Source organism: Lepidothrix coronata, unplaced genomic scaffold, assembly GCF_001604755.1.
Source record: "Lepidothrix coronata isolate B3197 unplaced genomic scaffold, Lepidothrix_coronata-1.0 Scaffold78, whole genome shotgun sequence".
Lineage (NCBI taxonomy): Eukaryota > Metazoa > Chordata > Aves > Passeriformes > Pipridae > Lepidothrix > Lepidothrix coronata.
This window is the reverse complement of record NW_016690258.1, coordinates 2,822,657-2,846,946: the sequence shown is the minus strand read 5'-3', so window position 1 is coordinate 2,846,946 and position 24,290 is coordinate 2,822,657. Positions and strand designations below refer to the sequence as shown.

The following is a 24,290-nucleotide window of genomic DNA, read 5'->3' as shown; positions in this document are numbered from 1 at the left end:
GTCTCCCTAGTAAGTTTGGAATGTGATTGTTATCTTTCATTACATAAATCAGATCCACATTTCTGATGATGGATGTGTAATGGCTCCTTTTCAACTTCATAGGTGTTTAGAGGAGGCAAATATTGCAGTAAACAGTACGTGTGGGATTTAACCTAAATATAAGCAATGCAAATATCTGTCGAAGATATTGTGTAACCGTAGAAAATTCCAAATGTTGTTTAAACCTAGCAGAAAGAGAAACTGAGATCAGTGGGGGAGGAATAAATTAGTAAGTTTAGGATAAAATTGGAAATACCCCGAAATAGTAAAAAACCAAAAAGCTGCCTCGAGTAACTCTGCATTCTGCAACCTTTTACCTTTTTTGTAGCTTTTTTGCCATCTTTGAAGTCCTTAATTTCTCACTGGTTCTAATCTGTGTATGTTGTGTTTTGTGTTAACACCATTTTAATGCATTTGTACAGGTAGATGTTCGTGACACACTGTTGAAGTGGCTTCCTAATTTTTCATTTTCATGACAAGGTTTTGATATTTAGCAGCAAAACAAACCAACACCAAACAAACTTAAGCAAATGAGCCCGGAAGAAATCCTTGTTCCTGGACTAAGGGAGGAGGTTCCTCAAAGAGCAGGGATTGTCTTTGTTCTTGTCATAGTTTTCAACACTGTGTTACCATGATATAATGTACCAGTGGGGGAAGGTTAAAGTTGTGAAAAACTACTTTGGGAAATTATGCAAATATAGGCCTAATTTATTTTCCTAATATTTTTTTCTGTAGTTGTCATTTCAAGGCTTAAACGTGGTATCATGTAAGAGTGGGAAGGAGAGAAAATACTTTCAATTTCTGCTGAAAGGGGTGATAGTAAGACATCAGGCTGTCATCTCTTGCCAGCACACAGCTTTGTTCTCTGCTGCACACTTGAAGATGCATCATCTGCCACTCACAATTATTAGTACCTTCCCTCTGCTGATTTCCAGATGAAATGAGGTGTTAAGTACTTGGATCCAGTGGGATTTTTTTTTTTATTCAATTAAAAGGTCTCTCCCAGCCAGTCACCAATAACTGAGGCTGTAGAGGAGTTGTGCCACACACAGCAGGCTTGCTCCATCAGTTTGGCACCTCAGTTCTTACCAGAGGGAGATGAACCAGGAGAATCTGGTGGCTGTTGTATATCACAACTAGCAATAACTACTATAGTGAATAGATTTACAAAGCTTCATTCTTACATTGTTGATTTTGTGCTAGGATTTAATTCTTTAAGGTTTTGGCAACTTTCAACTGGTCTTTGATTCAATGAAGCCTTTTTCTCTTCCTCCTTCCCAAAACCCTGTCAGGGCATCTTACTTGTAAGAAAGTGGTTTAATGTGACCTGACAGGGTCTTTGTATTTTTTCCTAAAAGTGGTTTGTGTTTGGCCATACTTCACATGCAAATAAAGTTAATGTTTTACTCCCTTTTTTCAGAAGAGTAGTACTTGCTTAATAATTCTGTTGCCTTGAAGAGAGGAGTGAAGTTGAGGCCTTGACATAAGTTAGTTGTTTTTGGATTGCTTAGATACTCTGGTTCCCCTTTGTAGGGAAGCAAGCAATTCACATCTGGCAAAGGAATGAGGAAGATGACAGTAATAAATGTATGATACAGATGATTTGCTCCTCCCTTTCCTGCAGCTTAGTATCTTGTCAGTGTCTCAGTGTTTAAAAATCCTTTCCTGGCATTTCAGAGACATGAAAAGTAGGAAAATGCAGGCTGTTTATCAATTAATTTTTTTAGTGAAGGATGGATTTCAGTGCCTATATGAAGAGATGTGGTGAATATCAAAGTTTAAGGGGAAAACAAGGTGATTTTTCTCTCTTGGATAACTTCCTAGAACAGAATGGTGTGTTTTGGCTGAAAAAAAAAAACGAAGCAGATCTTAAAGGTTTACTTGGTTCCAATGCATTTTCTGCACTTAGAGCTGAACTGCCCTTCTGAAAAGATCATCTGTGAGTAACCATGTTGGCTGCAGTGGAAAACTTGCATTTGCAATGATCATCTTCAAAGAGTTTATATATTCTTGTCCTCACTTCAAACACCTCCAGCTGCTGTGTTCACTCTGTTGATCTGGTGGGCAGCAGGCACTGAGGCAAAAGCTGCTGGTTTTATGTGGGAAGGGAGATATCTTCTCCAAATGGAGAGTTCAGAACCAGGTTAGCATAAAAATTCATAAATAGCTGCGATAATCCACCCACAGGAAATGGCTTTATATGCTTCCCCAAACTAATCTTGCGTTGAAGCTGGGAGAAAACAACACAGTGAAATGGAGAAGACTTGATAAATCTGTAAAATAATCCACAGCCTGAACTGAAGGACAGTCTAGCTCATGTGAGATTAAAGGATTATTGCACTCCAGAAAAGACTGCAGGCGGCGGGGGGGAGAAAAATTGTTTTAAATGAGGGGTTTTTAGCATAAAAAAGACTGGGACATAAGTGAGTTGCTTTTTAATTAAAACTGAAAATGTTTGTGTGTGCAGCGCTTATAATGAAAGTGAGTAAAATCAAATTTTTATTCCTTTTTTTGAGATGTGGCCTCCAAAGCTTGTGTTGGTGAGGAATGAATGTGGCCCCTCTCTTCTGAGAAGCATTGACTGTAAATTAAGCAACTGCTTTAGTTAAATATATGCTTTTGTGACTTCAAGTAGTTACAAGTCAAGAAGAAAGATTTTTGAGGGGGGGGCGTTTCATAAGTGCTTCTACTTTTGCTTTGCACAAATGTCTTGGTTTCTGTGTTGCTCTCAAGACCTGAACACCCATGGGTTATAGGTGAACCCAAAACACAGGAGAAAAACTGCAGGGAGTTTTTATTCCAAAAGAAAAGGTTTGAAACATTAATAAAAAAAGTTCCCATCTGAAAAACCTGTGAAATGTTATATGAGCTTGCTTTTTAAGTCTTAATTTAGAGGACAGAGAGGCTATTTCTTATGAGTCAGACCCATCTCTTGGATATTCAGTAGCTTTGATCTCTCACTCAAAACAAATGAAGTGCCCTGCTTGTTGCCAGTCCTCTGTGTAATTCAGCAGAGCTCCTTTTATTTTTGTGAAATATACTTCCTAAATATACTTGTTATAAAATCTTGATGCAAATACGTTTTTCTTATTCCTAAGACTGCCTAAATTAAGTGCACTCCTAGGGATATTTCTGTATTAGCAGAACACTGTCTGAAGGCTGGCTTTTCAGGAGTGCTGATCATCTCCCTGGATGTTCACAGGACCTTCACCTTCCATTTTCCTTCAATGGGAAGGAACACTAAACACCTCCCACAATTTGTTTTCACAAGCAGACTTTGAAGATTAATATAAATTGTTATTCAGCCATTGGATACCAGCAGCTGGGTTCATTTAGGTGAGTGATTTGCATTCTTTCAGAGGCAGGGGACGGATATGGGAAGGCTTTGAAGTCTTTGTGGTTGGGGAAGACCTTTAGTCATTTGGGGTTCTAACCTCTGTATTGAGCAGTTGCTGTCATGGTACGTGCCTGGATGTTTTGATGTAGCTCATCATAACTTGCTGTGTTTTATACTGTGGTGAAACTGGAAGTCTCCTGACTGCTTTTGCTGGGCTGGTCTAGCCCCAGAGGTCTGGGAGCTCTGCACCAAGGAAGCTGCCCAGAAGCCATCAGCCATTCCCTTCCAGAAACTTGCAGGATCTGATGCAAGTGCCACCAGTTTAGCTTTGGCTGATCGACTGTCAAGACTAAAGCAACAGCAATGGGTGATGAAACAGTGTCAGTAAGAGGACAGTAAATTGAAAGGCTCAGGTGCAGAGGGCTTGTGTGCCTTGTGTCCCCACCCTGTGTGGGAGACACTGGCAGGCCTGTGGCTTACTGTCTTCGTGGCTGGGGTTGATTTAATACAAAGGACATCCTTTTCTGTCCCCTGGGGTCCCTGAGGTCACTGTGATACTGCTACTGACCATGCTGCTTGGTCTGGCAAATACTTGATGGAACTAGAATTTTCAGGTTCGCTTGTATGATTTTCTTACTGTAAAAAGCAGAGTGAGCACCACATGGGATCACTTGTTGCTGTACTGAGTCTCCCACAGGAGTAGATTTGTGCATTACACCAAAGTTACTCCTATAATTTAGTGAAAGGGTTGGTAAACTGAATTCAAGTAGCTTCAGAAAGTGTACTGGGAGGTGGAAGAAGAGATGGCACCTGAGGTTGATAGAATGGTTTGAGTTGGAAGGGACCCTAAAAATCATGTAATTCCAACCCTGCTGCCAGGTTGGCTTGTTCAAAGCTTCACCAATCTCATTGTAATAATCAGAAGAGGAAGTTAGCTGGGCAATACTGATTTTGAATTTTATGACTGTTTCTTTCTTGTAGTGCTTTAGGTTGCTAAATGTAAAAAAATTCTTTACTTTTCAAGTATCCTGAGTAGCACGTGTCTGACTGCTGGCTCAGGAGAGCTGGTGGGACTACAACCTTCAATAAATGTGCAAAACCTGTGTTGAGGGGTCTGTGGGACCTCCTTACCCACGGCTATACAGCAGCACTGACTGAGATGTTCCTGTCCAGCTACATGTGTTGTAGGAACAATCATACAAGTTTGGGGAATTGGAAGCATGTCCATAACTCAGCCCGGTGTGAAATATTCTATGCAAATAGGCTTTGTGAGAATTCACCTTAGCTTTGCATTCAAAGCTGTTGAGATGGTGAGGAGCCAGAGGCCTTATTTAAAATGTCTGGGGTAGCAGTTCTTGTTTTACTCTGAGCTCATGAGGAGCTGTCATTTCTGTTAGAAATCATCCCACTTTTTTATTTTAAACCCAAACCTACTTTAAGTGTATATTTGATCTCTGAGATTAAGGCTTTGACCACTGGAGTAAGGGAGGTCCTGGTGTGTGAAGAGCCTTTTTCTACATTAGGTGTTAGTAGCTGTGAAGGCCTCATACCTTGTTATACTGAGATGGGGCTTATTTCCTCTGCTGGTCTAAACTGCCAGCTCTTGCTGAGAGTGCTTCAGAGTGTGCTGAACCCAGTATCTGGTTTGGGTCCCATGTGAAATCTGTTAAGATACGAATTTCCCATGAGGAGGGCAGCCCAACTCTCTCTAGGTGTGTGTAGTACTAGGAGGGGTCTGCTGGGGGTCACGAGTGCAGTGGCTGAGATGGAAAGGACACCGACAGCATGTCAGGGCAAAACTTAGTATGGTAGGAAGAGAAGCTGCTACTTGCCAGACAGGTTCATGGTTGAACTTTTGCTGCACAAGTTCTCCCATGCGCCTTTCATCTTGCAGCTGGAGTTTGAAACACAAAACCATGGTTAGTGGAAGGAGTTAACTTTTTTTATTTTTGGTAAAAGGCAGGTTTAGGACTAACCCTTCCTGCGGTGGTTTATTTGACTCATTGCATTAGTTTAGAGAAGGGTTCCAAAGCTGGAGCTTACCTGGATATTTGCTAATTCCTGATTCTGCACAGGACTGGATATATGCTGAGGGTTGTATTTAGCAGATGTTGGGGGAACATTTTAGTGATTCACGTGCAATAATGGGAGCCTCTTCTTGTTGATATTCCTCAGTTTAACTGGTGTATTGACAGGTTGGCATCTGTTCTCCTTTTTTGTAAGACTGTTTTTACTTTCCAGTACAGAACCAAGGGGCCTCTTCAGTGCTGTGCAGGAGCCTGGCCCCAGGTGTCAGGAGTTGTGCCCTGCAGGTACCTCTGAACCCACTCCTTAGCACTTGCCAAGAAGGCACCCTTGGATGCTAAAAGCAGCATTTTCATGGTGCAGTTTACTTGTACTTCCTGGCCATGTTTGGGAATGAAGTGGGTCTGACATGGCCATTTTTAGGGAGAACCATAAGAAGTTATAGCAGGGTGTGTAAGTCTTTGAAAACAAACCAGCGTTGGCCGTGCTGGTACAGAGGACAGAGCTCTTAAGCCTCCGACTCCAGGTCAAACCTGGCAAGTCTCACTCTGTAAATCCATGGGCCATCTGTGGTCCTCATTGTACCTCTTGCAAGGCATCCATCCCTAAGTTTTTTCCTTGTACCCATAGAGTGGAGTGGAGAAACTGTGGGCACGGAAACTTGGAAACTTCTGCATTTGTGGCGTGTTCTTCTGCAGGTGCATTTTTTTATAAACTGAAAAGAAAATGCTGTCTTCATAAATTAACATGTCAGATGGGAAAGAAAAATCCGAAGAGGCAGAAGTAATGCTTTTCTTGGGTTGTTTGATATGTTAGTGCTCTGCAAAATCTTTTTAGCATATGCTTAGAAAAACTGGTGGAGCAAACTTTTGAGGATCTTTTTATGTAAGTAAAGCTAGAAAACTACTTCTGCCTCCTTTGAGATCAATGGAGAGAGGGATTTTCTGTTATGAATAAACAGGAATAGAAGTGCAAGTGTCATATTGTGCCTGCGCAGAGCCAAGAGCACAAATACTGTTCAGCATCGTGTCCCTTGTAGGTTCAGCCAAGCTGTTGTTACCTGATCTGAGTAACTGTTGTATGGATACTTTTTTGGGGGAGGTCTCCAGTTCCTGGTGATCAGTCAGAGCGGTGTTCTGTCCCTAAGCTATTAAGTGGCTAATTAGAGCCGGTGTGAGTGGCGCTTTGAAAAACTCCTGAGCTGCTTGCGGGGCAGGAGCTGCACCTTTGAGCTTGCACAGCTTGTCCCTTAGTGTGATGAGCTCAGCCTTCGTTATTCCACCCTTCTGTGCCCTTGCCCGCCTGCCCCCAGCTTCAGGTTAAGTCCTGCTTTAGCTAATAGCAGCCATCTGTCTAGGTGGATCTCTCCCGGCAGGGACTCCCACCGCTGCTCCAGAGGGTTGCTGTCGACCTCTGCTCCCTTAACTCCGTTTCCAAGTTTTCTTTGGCGCTGGTAGAACTGGTTTCTTTTGGCATTCAATTAGCACCTGCTTCCCCTTATCTGTCCTCCTCAAGAGCCCCTGAGGGGCCGCTGCAAAAGCTTCAACCCTGAGGCTGCTGGTTCTCAAACTGTCTCTGCTGCTTCATCAGAGAAGGGCATGTTTAAGACGGGCTAAGGAATAGATACCGATGAAAGCACCTTGGAACTGCATCACAGATCACTGTTATTTGGGTTGAGGGAGTAAAAATAACATGGAGGAAGAGCATAAGGGGCTTGTCATCAGGTAGGCAAGCGTGACTGCTGGGTGCCTCAGATTAGGTGTCCTGGGGGAGGGTGGAGCCGAATTCCCCAGAATTTAAAAAGTAAATAGGAGGCAATTTTTTTTTGTCTACATACTTTCCCATTAATGTTACAAAGAGAAGAGCAGGTTTTTTCTATGCTAAGTCTGTGAAGATAAATGAAGACAAATGTTGCAGGAAGTGTTGGTAGAAGTGATTTAAATTTTCTTTTCTGTGAAAAATTCCATAATCTGTCCTGGTGCCTGTAGTAATGCTCAGTACGTTACTGTAATGTCAGAAATACTCCTTAAAAAAATAAATAGGTTGATCTTTTTTTCTCGTTTAAGCCTGAGCTGTTAGTCTTCTGCCAAGTTGAGGCAGGACTTCAATAAATTATCCAGCATTTACTCCCTGGTGCGTAATGGAGACACGTACTGTGCTCCTGACACAACAGGAAGCCCAGATCCTGCCACAGAGTGCGAACCTGGCTCCAGTGACTCCTCACTGAATCTGGCTGACAGTGCTTTCCTCCGTGGCTTAATTGTTGGTTCGTTATCTTTGGAAAGCCATCGCAAAAGCGGGCAGGAGTTGAATGGGTGCAGTTTCATTTGCCTCCCAAGAAGGACTTGCTTTATAAATAGCAACATGGAAATATTGTAAAACTCTCAGCGTCTAATAAAGGAGCTTTTCTTTTCTGTGCAAGTTGCAATGTAGCACTAATAGCAGCTGGGCAGTATATATTTGTGCTTTCCCTTACCTTCCTAGGATGTCAGATGCCCTGTCTATTTTGGGCATCATATACCCAACTCTAAATGGACTGTAGTCATCGATTCCTACTTTGGACTTCCTGGATTTCATTTCTGACTGCTGCTTTTCCACATTTAGTTTCCAAAAAATACTTACTGCAAGCCTTCTGCTTATACTTACATGCAGTTTCCATTCTAATAAACATTTTCCTTACAGCTTTCTCACAAATCCAACACTTTCTGAGGTCTGCCTCACTTGCGCTCAGTCTCACGGTGCTGCCTGTAACAGCTCTTAACTCGTATTGACGGGATCATGGTGGCAGTAAATCATGGAACAGAGGAACCACGAGTAATCTGGGCATTGCTTCTAGCAGGGCAGTGTGGCCAGGATGTTAATTCAGGTGATTATCTTTCAAAAGGAAATTTGATGCAATGTTTCATTCCCCCTCTTTTTAACAGAGTGTTGAGTTACTAGTTCATTTTTTAAATGGAAAAGCCAGGATCCCTACTGCTTTTCATTCTCTGTCTGGTTACTTGAAGGATAAAATCTTTGCTGTAAGCCCCTGGTAGGCATTCAGCCTGCTGTGTTCTGCCATCAGTAGCTTTGCTCCTGATCTCTAAGACAGTCACTAGGCAATGGCATGGGTGGATGTGAAAAAGGTTAAGTCCTCTCTCCTTGAATAGGTCGAGGGCACCTGAGATGTTACCTGCTGGCTCCAAAACATTTCTTCTGGTTCTCTGTGTACTGCTGTTCTTGTGCCTCAGAGGGGTGGCAATAGAGGAAGAAAAAAACTTAAATGCAGCTTGTGCTGTAGCCCATGGAATATTTGGGCAATGCTGGGTTCATTCTTTCAGGTGACGTTTTCTACAGCTGCAGCAGTGCTCTTCTGCCTTGCCACAGGTCAGAAATGAGAAATATGTTAGAAATAAGCTTTGAACTATGCTTGGGGAGGAAAAAAAGGTGCATTATGGTAAATGCTGTGATGCACAGCCCTTCCTGACTTTGTTGATCAAGATGGCTTTGCCTTAGTGCCTGCTGTTGTTTTCATTATGTCTGTTTTCTCCCCCACTATTTGTCTCATTCCCCAAATCATTTTACAGGAGACTTTTCATAGTCTCAAGTGGCCTTAGCCAAGCTATTTCCTCTCTTTGTGCTTTCGCTTCCCCAGCTGTAAAATGGGGATAATGAGACCTGCTTGCTTTTGTCAGGCACTTAGAGATGTGCTTACGAAATGCGCTATTAAAAGGCTTTCTATGTATAACTGCTATACAAACAGCGGTTGTCCAAGTTTATTTGAATTACTTTATTAAAGCCCAAGGTTCTGAACATCCTTTGTTTTTAACAGAGGATGTTATTTATGCAGTAAAAATGCCCAAAATGTGAAGCTATTGATTGTTGCTGATAAGTTTATGGATATTAAAGCATTAAATCATCACCGCCCATTATCAGCCATTCTGGTGTCTTTGGAAGCTGAAAGTGGTTGTGCATTGCTGGGGCCCCTGATTATCTCAGAGTGATCAATAAAAGGTTTTCAGCAGAAGCTTTTATTGCCACGTGGTTAAAATGTTCTTCCTTTGCATCCTGTACACGATGACTTCAGCTCGAGGAGAGAGATAGAACAATCCTTTGTGGGGTAACTGGATTACACAAAGAAATGTGGGCATTATGTTGAAGTAGATACTGCTACTTGGAGTTTCAGTTCCCTTCCACCACCTGCTGCACTCCCTTATGCTGAGAGGATTTTCTTGCCTCTCATTGTGTTTGTCCAGCAAGTTTTGAGTGTTTTAATTACAGCAAACCCCACAGTATTCAGGGAAGGGAGGAAAGAGTTGGAAGCCAAGAGGTAAGTAAAATCAGAACTAAAACTGGGCTAGACTGTTTAAAATCTGTGTGTCTCGTTAGCAGAGGAGTGTCTGGTGTCTCATGAATGTGGAAGGACAGAACCTGTCCATGAAAGGAAATGCAGAGCCCCATCTGAAAGCACCAAGTGCTGAAATGGATGCTCAGTGGTGTCTGCAGGAGAGCTTTGTGCCCAGCATCTTCTGTTGCTCCTCTCTGAAGTCCTGTGGTCCTCTGCCCTGCTAAAATGCTGAGACTGGAGTTCCAGCCCTGAATTACCTCTAAATGCTCCTGTGAATTTAGCATTTCATTGCTCACTCAGAGTACAGTGTGTAACGTGGCTCTGTGAGCAGCTCAACAGCAACTTTCTCTTTGTTTTGCAGACAGTTTCCATCCTGGAGCAGAGGCTGACGCTCACTGAAGACAAGCTGAAGGAGTGTCTTGAGAATCAGCAGAAAATCATTCAGAACAAAACGAACTGATTTCCCGAGAGAAGTCGGGAGCTGAAGGCACTGGGAGGTTTGAGGTTGTTTGTGTTCCCAACAGGCTGCGTGTGACTTGCTTTAACAATTTTGAGCACAATCTATTTTTCAATTGAAATGTATAGTTATTGTATCTGTAAATAGCTTTGTTACTTTACTAAAATAAAAGGAATATTTTATTCATAAGTGTGGATAACAGTTGTGATCTCTTGTGCTTTTCAGAGGTACAGCAGCTGGAATGTGGACTGAGTACTAACCAGGAAGGTCGCCCTTCTCCCACCTCTGGTGCTGCTAAGTCTATTTTGAGGTGTTCAAGCATCTTGGAGTTGCCAAATGCCTGGCACAGGCTGTATTAGGCTTGTTGCTGAGGTGTGTGCTGGCTGTAGGTGACAAGCAAAGTGCTCTCAGGATATTTTGGGTGGTGGTAGCTCACCTTTGTTCTAGGGCCATAAAAAACAGGTGAGGGGGACTCAACTGGCACCTGTCTCAGCCAAGTCCCAGGTGGTACCTGGCAAATCTGACAAAGAGCAGTTGAGACCCTGGATGGTGTTTGTGCAGAGGTGATTAAACCCAATGGTGAGGTTTAGCCTGCTCCCTTGTGCAGTGTATGAAAAACAATTGCTTGAGGCTGGAAGAGAGGCCCTGGTGTGTCAGATGCAGGGGGGGTTCCAAGTGGATTTTGCTTCCTCTTTGTCTGCTTCTTAAATTAAAGGCAGGGTAAGGGGAGAGGAAGGCAACCAAATAGTGGAATGTTTTCTCCATTGTGGAACTCCCCTCTTCTCATGCTGGACTGCCTTTAAGTTTTGGTCATTTTGCAGATGTTTTCACAGTTGAGTAGCTCATCACTGGCGCCCTCCTCCCCTGATTGCTCCTGACTTTTTTGGGGCTTTAGCAGGTGTTCAGTATGTAGCTGCACAAGAATTTGGACTTCTGGGAGATCCTGTTCTCCAACACCTCTTCTGTTAATACACACTGGAAGTCTGCTTTCTTGCAATAAACTGTGACCCACATTCCTGGAGAAATGAGCCGCAGGAACCCTCCTCACACTGTCAGATCAGGCTCCTCAGCCTGGTCTGCCTCAGTCCCTGCCCTTGGTGGTCCCTCATGCCACCACTGCTTGCCAGCCTCACACAGCTGCCAGAGCCAATCTCCAGATGCCCTGTGGGCACTCTGGACTCTTGCCTGAGGACTGGCTGCCATCCTTACTTCACATGGGGCTTAGCTGATTTTTAAGGCCAGCCTGCGTGGTTTTGCTTTTGGGTTGGTTTTTGGGTTTGCACCTGTTTCTGTTGGGGCTGTGTTGGCTGGTACAGTGTCTCAACAGTGTTAATACTCCTTGTCCCACCTGGGTGAAGCTGCTCGTGTTTCCCTGCTGGCACTAAGAAGCTTCTGGTCTCCTTCCCTCACAGTATTTTGTACATCTCTAAGAACCCCTTGCTGACAATATTTCACTCCTTCATTTGCAGGAGGCTGAGAGCTTTCTCATTTCCATGCTTGGTTGATGATGAGTTTCTCTCTGCTCTGCCACAGACTTTGTTTTCTGTTTCCAAGCTCTTAGTCTGATAAATCATTTTTTTTCCTTTAGATTGCTCTAATGGAATCAATTCACTGGTGATATTCTGTGCTGTTGCTCTAAGCTTTCAGTGGCTTTCTGCTGAGACTGACATAATTTTCATTGAAATGAGTTTATATGGTGATAGGGATGGGTGGGGAGGGGGGGACCCAAAGGTACATGTGGTCAATTTGTTGCTGGGAAAAGGCAGTTTCTGCCCTAATCTGCTGCTACTGAAACGATGACAAAGGTCAGATGCAAGAGCTTAAACTTTCAACTTGATCCTCAGTGTTGTGGACTGGCCTTTGGGATGGAGGTAAGAACAGGGATAGGAAAGTTTAAGCATTCCAGCATCAGTTTTTAAGCTTAGCTTTAAAAATAGCCTTTGCATCTTTTTAATGTATAGTTTCTAATGTCTTAGAGACCACAGAAGCAGTTTGTATCTGGTATTTTAGAGGGGATGGCAACACAAATGACACACTCGATGTGTGCCCAGAGGTACCACTTCTGGGTGCAGTTGGTACAGATGCCTTTTTCTTTTCAGATGTTCTGAGTGAATCCATTTGAAAGACTTCATTGGCCTTCTAAAACAGATGAAATGCTCGGGTGCTTAGGGCAAGCCAGAGGGATGTAGGGTGTTGTGGCTTAACCTCAGCCAGCAACTAATCCCCACACAGCCCCTCACTCAGTCCCTCATAGTGGGATGGGGGAGAGAAGCAGAAGGGTAGAAGTGAGAACTTGTGGGTTAGGATGAAGACAGTTGAACAGGTAAAGCAAATTCCACATGCACAAGCAAAGCAGAACAAGGAATTAATTCACCACTCCCCATGGGCAGGCAGGTGTTCAGCCATCCCCAAGACAGCAGGGCTCCATCATCCATAGCGGTGACTTGGGAAGACAAATACCATCACTCTGAATGTCCCCCCTTTTCTCCTTCTTTCCCTAGTTTTGTTTGCTGACCCCTTTGGGTCAGTTGGGGTCAGCTGTCCTGGCTGTGTCCCCTCCCAGCTCCTTGTGCCTCCTCCCTGGTGGAGTGAGAAGCACTCTGTGTAGGCACTGCTCAGCAACAACTAAAGCATCCCTGAGTCACCAATGCTGTTTCCAGCACAATTCCAGAACAGGCCCCTACTAGCTACTGGGAAAAAGAATTAACCTTACCCCTGCCAAAACCAGCACTTTGGGAAAGTTGCTTTTCTGGGCTCAACTTCTTCTTCAATATTGTTGTACAGGTAATTCGGATTCCCTCTCCTCCTGACTTCCCATACCTACCCTAACAACCTCTGTACAATTTAGGTGGCAGGAAAGGTAATCTGAAAGGAATTACTTCTGACAGTACTATCTACCTCAAGCATTTCCTTGTCCTGAATCTCAGCAACTTGCACCCTCTTCATTCCCTCCCCTTACAGCCTCTTTCTTACCTGGAGTAGGATATCAGGACTTAAAACGTACCAGCACTTCTATGGGGTGGTTATTGCTTGAGAGGCAGGCAATGTTTGGAAAATACAAGGGTTACATTTTAATCCTTGTGCTTAAACACTGAGCAATAATCTCAAAAAAAAAAAAAAGAAAATATCTGAGGAGCCCAAATCCTATTGCCTGTCTTGTCCTGAGGCTCCATGCTTTATATCCACTAAGCACCATGGTTTTTGAGCACTGGGGAGACAATAGCCTCCGGAGTGGGTTAAATCCACTTTTATTTTTATAATCGTCATCTTTTTTTTGTTGTTGTTGACTTGGGCACATCTGCAGTGTCCAATTTGTGAAGCTCTTAACTCAGGGAGCAGTAAAACAGCCAAGTGAGGAGGAGCACTTGTTTGTACTCGGGCTGCCATGGCCTCTGCACTGCATGAGGACATACCCTGCCTTGAAAACCACTTGTGGGGAGCTTTGTGCAGGGGGAGGCTACGAAGAGTTAAGGATTTTGTTTTGGATCTCCAAGGCACGATGGAAGCCAAGTTCTTAAAAAAGTAGTTTAATTTGTTGCCATTGCATTTGCCAGACGTATGACCTCACTAAACTTTCAGCAAGGGTTCTTTGTGCCGAGATTGGCCCCTGGGGAGCCCGGTGCTGCTGCAAATGGCTTTTTGGCTGCTATGAGCGTGGAGCATGTTAAACATAACCACGATCTGTGAAAAAGTAAGAATCTTCAAGCACTGCCCACTTTCCTTCCTGTCTGGGAGCTGGAATTGGACAGATACAACAGCAGAGCTCATTACTGAATAGGCAAAACCAGCAGAGCACTGTGGTACTGACGGTCCTGGCCGGGAAGTGCGATGGCCGGAGCATCCTCTGCCCGCAGGGCTGTCACTGGATATGAGTCTGCCAGCCAACTAGAAAAGAAAATCCAACTATGATCTAAGTAGCTGGGCTAAAACTAGCCAGCCTCGTGGTACAAATCACTTATTATATAACCTCTTTAAAGAGCTGCTTTTGAACGAAATGTTTTTTGAAACTCTTGAGTAGGAGGGGAGGGAAGCGAGTCGTTTTGCAAAGGTTTGTCACTCTGACGTGAGAGCAGGGCTCCGGTTCTTCTCTTGCTTTCAGAAATGGTGGGTCTGCAAGTGCTTCTCAAGTGGCATGACCTGATCACCTGTAGTTTTGGGAAGGAAATACAATGGGAAAGAAGATTCTCTTATTGATACTCATCTGTGTATTTGACCTGGATTTCCTGTGCTGTAGGAAGTTTTATCTGTGTCTCAGGGGATCTATTTGTAGCTCTGCAACAGAACTGTCATTGCAGGCAGACATGTCTCTTCAGTCCCCTGTTCTCCTTGTCAGGGGAGACATCTATAAATTACTTCCTCTATCGAGGTACAGGTTCTGTGAAAGAAGAGCTTGTCAGAGATTCCAGTGTGGTGTGTCAGGGAAGAGGGAGATGGGCTTCCAGGACACAGGTCCCTGGCATCCCTTACTTTCTCCCTGTCTCTTTGTAGCACAGCAGACAGTGCTGCTGGTGAAGGTGTACTGCACAACACAAGTGGTGGCTGTCACCTCAGGCTTCAGATGGGGTTAGAAGCTACCTGGTATCACTTCTGAGCAAAGGTGGGGGGACATCTTATAGCAGCCTGTTGGGAGAGGGTGCTGTGGGGTGGTTTCTGGTGAGGGATGAGCCTCATGGACACCTGGGGACATTCTGGCATAGGGTGACTTATTGTCTGCTGAGCTGCAGCTGAGATGGGCCAGGTGACCACTGCTCGGGGCCATGGATTTGCCATCTGCAAGGAAGTCTTTCCCCAGTGACCACCTTTAGATTTCTTTATACTCACTCCAGCTCTCCAGCCCTTCCTCCCTGATAATGCAGTACAGCTGGAAATGCACCGTTTTGTTGTCACAAAAATGTTAGGCTTGAATCCGTGCCGTGACCCAGCGCCAAAAACCTGTCACCTCTGTTCTCCTTCGCTGTTTCTGCTCCCTGCAGGCATCTTCCATGCAGTTAATAACTCACTGCTGCCTTCCAGACACCGGGCAAGCTGAGGATAAGGTGGTGCTCTGTGTGGCACAAGGGTTTTTCTGTACATCTCCAGTGAGAAGTGCTGCAAAGGCTGGTCCTGCTCACTCCAAGTGCTTGTGGCTGTGTGGAGTGTGTCCTGCTGTGTAGCTGTTCTTTCAGCTGGTAACTGAAAGGGTTAAGCTAAGTAGCTGCCTGGATGGAGCTCCTGCATGGCCTCACTTCCCTCTGGGGCCGCTGCTCTTGGCAGTGATTCCCCCCTCACGTTTTCACAGCTCTCTTGAAGTCCAGAGCTGAGCTTTGGTGTGCAGATCTCCCAGCTGGAGGGAGGGCTTCACTGCTCAGCTGAAATGGGCAGATCTTACTTGTCTTCCCAGCTTGGGAGTGTGCTGGGCACTGCTCCCAGGAGGAGAACCCCCTCACAGCATGGTCTGGGCATGAAGATGAAGGTGTCATTGCTTTTCCCCTTGTGTGAATCTACTCTGCCATGTGTAGATGCCATAACAAAAAGCCTCGGTCTGTGTGATGTGGCAGGAGCCTTGTGCTAATCAGGGTTAACCAAGACGGTTTTCATCCTGTGAAAGCCTAGGAATATCCTTTTTGTTTTGTTCTTCCAAGCTGTGGTTGCTTCAGAAGATGTTGTTCTTTTCATCCTGGGAGCAGGAGGTGTTGATTTCTGTGTCAGAGTCTTGTGATACAGACCTGTGGCTGAAGAAGCTTCTGATTGTTTAGGGTTCACTAGACAAGAGCTTTCTGCAGGAGCTAGGGATGAAGATTTTGGCTTTTGGCACTTGTCCCTGATGAACACTGGGCAGTAGAACCGAGACAGAAGTTCTGAGTTGTTGCAGAAGCTGCTGAGTGCTCCCAGAATGAGAAAGGCAGGCTTCAAGCCTGCAGGCTTGTGGAGCAAGACCCCCCAAGGTGACCTGTTTGAATATGGCCCTGTCTACGTGCTCTTAAGTTAATTAACAAATAACTCCTAATGCCACTTGATCTCCTTAAAGATGCACGCCTGCTGGGTTATTTTTTACTTTGTAGCTCCTGTTTGTTTCCTAACGGGGAGATTATTTGACCTGTGTGTGATGTGTTTCTTTCCTTTGCTCTATTATTTATGAAATCAATAGGTCTTAAAAAGGAACATTTGCCACAAAGTGTCTGGAGCAAGGTGTGCTGGAGGAGAAAGTGAAAACCTACCCACTAGCACAGCCTTTCACATCAACCCAGTGTCCGACAGCAGCAGAGGAGCTTAGCTGAGCACAAAGGGCTGGATTGTCCATGAAAATGCCTTAACTGCAGCCCAGGTGATGGAGGCAGAAGCAGAAATTCTTGCCTGAGTGCCTGCTGGTCACACAGTGAAGCAGGGGCAGCAATAAGGGTGGGCCATGGGATCAGTGCTCTAAATTTGGCAGCCCAGGTGGGTGAGGGGAGGTGTGGTCCAGGCTCTGTGCTGTAGAGGACGGTGAAAATTCTTCAGATACCTTTTAAGTGGGTCTGTGTTGGTGATGTTGAGCAGGCTCAGATGGCTCCAGAGACCTTGCAGCTGGGGTGAGGGCACGCCACGGCCACCAGCTCTGCTGTGGCTTCAGCTTGCAGCATGCCTGGGGTGATATTGCCACCTCTGGCAATTTGCTGCCTCAGGCTGCTGCCTGCTTTGCCTGTGCTGAGAGCCAGCCTTGCTGCCCACTTCCAAAGGGACATTTGAACACAGCGGAATTTGCTTGAGTGGGGTCTGGAGCTTGGGATCGGTGCTGAGCCGCTCCCTGCACCGGGAATCAGTTGCTTTGCTTCAAGAAATGAAGTTGAGCGAGTCTTTCTCTCTGCTCCCTTTCCCTTTTCCCACCCTCTGGTAGCAATGGGCCTGTTGTTTTCCCTGTGGCCAGTGTGTTTCCCTGCACTCCCTGCCTGGTGGCTCAGCAGTGTGTTTGGAGGTCACGTTCTTTGCTGCAATTACCCCACTGTCCTGCCTCTCCTCACTCTGGGCCACCTTTGTTGCCAGCACTTGGAGGAGAAGCAAAGATGAAAGGGAGCAGAGATGATTATATTTAATAGCAATGAAAATTGGTGTGGTGATTGGGAGCTGTTTTCCTTCCTGTTCTCCCACCTATTGAAGCTGTGGAGGCAGCTTTGAAATCACATGTGGTCATCTTGCCAGGCCTGTGCCGGGCTCTGCTGTGGCACTGGAGGGGAGGGGAAAGCCAGGTCACATCTGTGTTATCTGGGTTTTCCATCCTGGCCCCGGTAGGCAGAAAAGTAGGTGTGTTTTTTTTTTTTTCTTCCTCCCCTCTCTTAAATGAAAAGCTCCTTTGCCCCCTTCTGCAAGTGCCTCTGCCCTGGCCCCAGTGGGTTTACTCCTCTGCCTTTTAGATGCAAATACTTTGCTAATTTGCAAGATGGGAAAGGAGCAGCAGAAAGCTAATGAAGGTCAGCTAAAGTCCTCTTTCCTTAATCCACCCCAGCAGTTCACAGGCTGGATCAAAGAGCTGCAGGGTCAGCTGCCCCTCCTCCTGCAACGAGCTGCTCTGGCCCTGTCATGAGGTCCCAGGCTTTGGGAGAGGTGCTGCACCCCAGCAGTGCTGCTGCCTCTGGGTTACACTGGGAGAAGTACCAGAATGCCAAGTGAGTGACAAAGGGACTGTGGCCCCGTGGTTGGAGCCAGCATGTCTGTCTGTCTGTCTGCAGTGCAAGGCAGTGTGACCAGGGATTCTGTGGCCTTGGCAGGAACCTCTGTAAAAGCATGAATGTGGTTCTTAGCCCAGTATTTATTTAATGTCCTGGGTCCCTTTCTTATCCTTCATCAGCTTCCCACCCCCCTGGACCGAATGCTGGTCACTGCAAGTGGCTTTCCCCAGCCTCTGCAGCCGGAGCACACATTTGGCACTGAACCAGCTTTATTCCTGGAGTGTGGCACACTTACCTCTGCTGTGGCAACCTGTAACCTGCCTCCATCCTCCTGAAACCCTCTTGCCTGCACAGACCAGTGAGACTTTCCTTTCCTGCCAACCAGGGAGATGCTGGATCCAGCTCCAGCTCCTCCCCTGATATTTCTGCTTTCCCCAAGGCATGAATCACCCCAGGGCTTTTGGTGAGCTGTGGCTTTTGGAATGTGGAGAGCTGCAACCTGTGTTAGCCACTCCTCTCCTTAGGATCCCTTTGCCTTTTCCTGCTTTTTATCTGGTGAGAAGTTTTATGTGACTTAACTATTCAATTAAGGTTGTTTTTTAACTTCTTGCTCGTGCTCAGGCTGTGTGGAAATTGTTCTTGAGAACATTTGCATCAGTTCATCTGAAGTCAATTCCTTGGCGAACTAAGCAAGGTAGCTATAATCCATCCACATCTATCTGCACCAGTTTAACTAATAACACCACTGAAATCCCTGATGTTAGTTAAAACAAGCCCCCTTGTGTAAATGAAAGGGGTTTTGCAAGGGATTTAACCCTTTGCCTTCCCTTCTCAGTTGTGCAGATGGAGCAGTGAATTCCCAGCTGGCGGCCTGGGAACTTTCCCTCATCACAGGGAGATCAGGTACGTGGAGAGTGCTCAGAGCTGGGGTTGGGGCCAGATGGGTTGTGAGGCCCCTTCCAAGGTTATCAGCTCTGATGAGGTGTCCAAATGCAAAACACGTGTGTGCAGAGGGACAGCAGTGAAATAGTTCTTGACTCAACACAGCATCTTTAAAATCATTTTCAGGACTGTTGTGCTGGAGAGGCTTTAAGGCCTCTTTTCCTCTGAGTCACAACACTGATTTTCCTTTTTCCTGAGTCTTTTCTTTCCTTGAGTTTTCATCCTTGATGAATACAAAGCTGCTTTGTGGCCTTGCAGAACGCATTGGCTGCATTCCTGCAGCTGGTGGTGTTCAAATGGGTCCTGTTGCATCTAAAAAACAGATGGGCTGGTGGTGGACCTGTACAAAGTGTGGGAGAGGGTGTTTCCAGGAGCTTTTGTGTGGGGCCATGTTTAATTTTGTGGTCTTTGTTCTCATGCAGGGATGAAGTCCATCAGCTGGTATAGCCCGTGATGTGACACTGTCTCAGAGTGATGGCATGCCCTTGGAAACCTCTCATCACCCTCTAATGTGGCAGCCAGGTAAAGCCAGAAAAACAGTGTCAGGAATGCTAAGGAAGGTAAAAGATGTGAAAAATTAAGAGAAAAAGCCTGGTCACAGCCCACAGAACAGCTCAGCAGGGTCCATGGGCCAACTGTGGCTTTTGCTTGCTCCTACTTTGCTGTGGCCTCTCAAGAAGCCTGGCCTGGCTGAGAACGCTGTGCACCGTGTTTCTCATCACAGCCATCCTTGTCTCATCTGCAGACATGAAGGGTAAATCTCTCTTCCTTTACTTTCCCATGCTAATAGATGAGGACTTCTTATCCCTTCCAGGTGGGCTTTGTCTGCTTAGAGTTCCTCAGTGGAGGAAGGGGCTGTTCATGGGCTGGGAATTGAGAGACCTTTGCCAAGCCCCTTTCAAAAAGGGCTTTCAAGGCCAGTCCTGTGAGCTGGACCTGACAATGCAGGGCTGGTGGGAAGAACATGCACTATTTCTGTGTGCCAGTGTTTGTGTGAGTCAGGCTACCCTCAAAGGTCTCAGATAGTGCTGGAAACTTCCCCAGTGGGTAATCCTTCACAGAGCCCCACTGCATCCCTGCTGGTAGGTTTCCCAGCTCTCCCGTCTGATGAAAGCCAATGGGATGTCTTGGAATCGCAGCATTGCACAAACATCCTTGGGATCTTTGCTGGAGACCTGTGAGTTAGGGGAGGTCATACTCCAGCCAGCCTTCCTGGACAGGGATCCTGACTCACTGGAAGGTGGAGTGCCTTGCTTCAGACCGTGTAACTTGTCCACACGTGGTCCCGCTGTGATCTCCAGCTCGGACGTGGCGAGGCAGGTTTGGATGAGGCTGGCTGGGTGCCGCTGGCAGTGGGAGTACGGCGTGGCTGGAGCATCCATCTGTTCTTCCACTGTCTCAGCTGACTCCTGCAGCCTGTGTGGAGCTCAGCTTCTGTAGCTGCAGCGGCTGAGCCAAGATCAGCACCTGTGTTCTTGTTTCTTTTGGCTGGGCCATCCCATGGGACACTTGTGGCTTTGCCTCCTGGAAGGCACCCCAGTGTTTGGGCGCTGGATGGAGATGTGGTGTTGTAGGGAAAGTTTGGTTTGGCTCTGGACTCCCTGTCCTGAGTTGGAGCTCGTGAGCCGAGCCTTGGAGACCTTGGTCTTTTCCTCCCATAGATATAGGGATAATATCTGTATGATTGGGGTGGTGTGCCAAAGTGAGTCAAAGTGAGTCAAAGCCACGGGAGCAGAGGTACTGCCGAGAGACCTGCAGGTGTGGAAAGCTACAAGAAATCCACACTGTGGTGATGTTCTCCTCTCTGCTGTTGTAGTCCAGGAGGCAGAAATGTTGGGCAAAACATGTTGCTGAAGGTAAGCCAGTGTCTTTGGAGACTGCAGAACAACATCCTAAAGACAGGTCATCACAGTTGCCTGCATCCCTCAGCAGTGTCCATGCTTGGCTGAGGAAATGGTTTGTGGCAGTGTTGAAATGCTTTTGGTTGGGTGACAGCCCAGGTGCAGAGCTGCGGGTGCTGTTTCATTTCCTGTACATCTTATGGCTCATCTCTCAAGCTCTTTCTCAAGAGGCTTTCTTGTCTCCCACATCAAACCTCCTCCCTTGTTGACTCTTCACAGGCTGGTTTCTACACTTGGATGTTAGGTCTTACTCCCTTTCTCTTTTGTTACCTGAGGGTTTGATGCTGTCTGGTGGGTTCACTGAAGACCTCTGAGAAGGGAGGGTATCCATCTTTCCTTTTCCTTCCCTGCTTCCCTTGGTACAAGGCCTTTCTCCCTGTTGTGTTGTGCTGAGTGACTGGGAGTGTGTCCCTGCTTCAAATCCATTTTTCAAGAGGCTCAGAATTTGCTGACAGGGTTTGTAGTTCCTGACAACCACCCCTTTCCTTAAGCATCAAGTGTGGACACAAGTTGCTGCTACTGCTTTGAGACCCATTTCCTTGGTGGCAGGTTTCAGGTACAAATCCCAAACTTAAATTTCCCTTCCCAGTCTCTCACTGCTCTCCCATTGCTATGATCATCCAAGGCAGTGGGACTCTGCCATTCCAAGCAGGAGTCTGGCACAGGGGCAGGCAGCAAGATCCTCTGCCATCAGTGCTGTGTGACTCAGTGGCCTGGCTTGTGCAGTGGAAGAGAATGCCTCTCCCATTGTCCAACAAGAGCTGTACATGGTACATTACTGGTAATGCAGTGGGAAATCACCTCTCCAATCTGACCCACGGATCTGATGAGATAAGCACGTGCTGGGTGGGATTTGCCCTGGTTGGTCATGTTCCACCTGCCTTGCACAAAGTGGATTGCTCAGGTAGTGTTACATCCTTCTCTAAAGCGTTTGGGGTGACACCTGCACTTTCACCACTTCTTGGGATTGCTCAGGGCACGAGGAGAGGCCGGTGCAATAGGCAGGAGAAGGAGCCAGGAGGTGAGGCTCCCACTGCTTGGGCTGGCTGCTGTGGAGCAGAAGGATTTTCAGACAGACTTTTAATGGGGAGTCCTTAAAAACTGGACGTGCTCAACACTTCCTCTGAGCTCCTGAGCTTGACCTGCCCACAGGCAAACTGGCAGCTCCCTCCCGGCACAGCCGAAGGAAGCCTGGAAGGCTGGAGCGTCCTCTCCCCACCATGGGGAAGGATTAGCTCACTAAACCATCCCAAGACAATAAGCTGCAAATCAAAGGCAGATGATGCTGGCCAAGCCCTGTGCACGTGTATCTACCCCTCATCACCCAGTGCTCCTTTAGATCCTGCCTGGAGCATGGCCTGGGGGTCTTTGGGGCATCCAGCGGTGTGGGAACAGTGCTTTGGTGGTCTCTGTGGCCAGATCCCTGTGCAGATTGTGGGGACAGATTAGGCTGCATGGGAGACATAATCAGGTGATTATCATACCTTTTCTTATCTTTAATGCCATCTCTTATCTGAATGCCCTCAGTTGTGTCTTCTGCAACAAAAGCTTACAGGTTTGAGTAGAAAGAGTTTATCAGGTGGTTGCTGTGGTGTGGCTGGGTGAGCAGCAGCTGCCTGGCTGTGAAGAGGAGCTTGCAGTAACTTGTCTTTGGTGCATGATACCTGTGGGAAGCCTCTGGGTTGGCTGACTTCAACTATTTGCTTCCCCTGGACCCTGCACTTCAGGCCTTTGTACTGCCCTGGAGAGTGGGGTTTAAAGTTGGGGAGCAGAAAATGGCAGCAAGAATATGGTGAATGAAAGGAAGGGAGCACGGATCTCCAGCTTCACCCAGTTTTCTGGAAGAGAACTTCTGCATTGTAAGGAAACACTTACTCAGCTGGTGTAAGCTCTTGTTGAAGGAGCTGGGTTTCACTGCTACAAGGATGTCCTCAGCCCAGGGCAGATGTCTGCACTTCTCGAAGCCCAGCCAACATTTCTACATAAGTTCATTCTGTGTAGGATGTTTTAGAGCTCCAACAGTTTCTGTTATTAAATATTATGACCCAGGTCAGTAAAACTGTTTCTTGGCTCCCAGGCTGAGGGAGCTGGTGTCCCTGGAGGCAGTGCTGAGTGTGCCATGGTCATGTACACTCCATCAGGAACTGGGTTGGGTCTAGGGGAAATGGTGACTGACAGGTGCTTGAGAGCTGAGGTGGAGCTGGCAGCTCTTGGAAATGTGTCACACCTGTTGCAGGTGTTAAGGAAGTGTTCGAAGTGCAGGTTGCACACAAAACTTTCCCTCTGCCCAGGACCCAGGTGGGTTGTGAGCAGTGCCAGGGCACACAGCCACTGGGCAAGGACGGACAAGTACCTTGGTGGAAATAGTTACACGACAGCATTCCCTGATTAGTTGTCTTTTCTAATTTCCCCCAAGTTGTGACATGTGTGGACAGAAGAGCTCTGTGAATAATTTACCATAAAAAGTACCTTTGTTTTCCAGCAGACTCGAGATCTGGTTGAAATTATTTGGGGTGGGGGTTATCAGTTGCCCTTAGCACAAACTCATTTTGAAATGCAAGTGTAAGGTACAATACACACAATCAGTTGTCAGGAACTTTGAGCCTCATTGCTCTTTTAGAGGCAATTCTGATCTCCCTTCTCTGTGTTATACAGATGCTCTAGCTACTTTCATATACTTAGAGAGTCGTGTAGTGGGGAAGACACCAAGCAGAAATTTTCTCTTTTTCATTCACTGTTTAGAGACCCCTGGGCTCTTTGAGAGAAAAAATGACAATTTTTTTATGTCAGGGAGAAAATTTATTGTCTTTTTTTTTTTTTAAATTGTTAGTCTCTTATTGCTTAGTTGTTCTCTTGAATGATCAAGGCATTAGATGTCAGAGTTAATTTCTAAAAGCTTGGGAAGCAAAAGGATCTCTAAATCATGCACCCTGGCTTGGCAAAGCTGTTGCTGTGATGTTACCTGCTTGGGTAGAACATATCATCCCCTCTGGGCTTGAATGGCAAAACAACTCATCCCCTTCCAGGTATCCCCTTTCAGATGATGTGACCCTTCACCTCAAGCCCTGGAAGGCTGCTGTGACCCTTGAGTTGACAAGGAAATTTAAAGGGAATTTGGGGGATTTTGTGCTCCTGGGAAATCCTTTCAAATTCTTGCCCTGAACTGAACAGAAAGGAAAATGTGACCAAATGAATTGGAGACCCCCAGAGCAGAGATGTCTTGGGCACAGCAGTTGTTCAGAGCAACAGACCACGTGAACTAGACTCCCTTCCCTCACACACACGCCTTCTGTTTAGACTCTCCAGGGAATAGACCTGGAGTCTAATTCCAGAGAACTGGGCTGGAGGACCTGGCACTGGGGACAAGTGCAGCGAGGATGTTGTCTCCCCTTCTGGGTGTCGAGATGTGATGATGCAGCCTTGTGTAGGTGTGAAATGTCAGCAGTGAATGTTTACCCACGGTGTCTGACGTGACGTGCAAGGACCTGCCTGTCATTTTGGACCATCTGTTTCTTGCTGTGGAGGTGTCTCTTGCCTTTCCTGGTGTCTTCCTCAGCCTGGTTCTTCTCTTTCCACTCATGGTCCCTACTGCAGGTGCTGCTCTCTGCCTCTCCCTGGTCTTCCATCCTAAGCCTGCTCT

The 24,290-nt window shown here is 46.3% G+C and overlaps 1 protein-coding gene across 4 annotated transcripts in view; it reads left to right on the top strand.

Moving 5' to 3' along the window:
* POC1A (POC1 centriolar protein A) overlaps positions 1 to 10,368 on the top strand; it is a 48,574-nt gene extending 38,206 nt beyond the window's left edge. For all 4 annotated transcript variants that reach the window (XM_017819977.1, XM_017819976.1, XM_017819975.1 and 1 more), the window contains one exon: positions 10,090 to 10,368. In XM_017819977.1, coding sequence (XP_017675466.1) covers positions 10,090 to 10,188 — 99 coding nt within the window. In that variant the 3' untranslated portion in view covers positions 10,189 to 10,368. The remainder of the gene's footprint in view (positions 1 to 10,089) is intronic.
* The last annotated feature ends 13,922 nt before the right edge of the window (positions 10,369 to 24,290 follow it).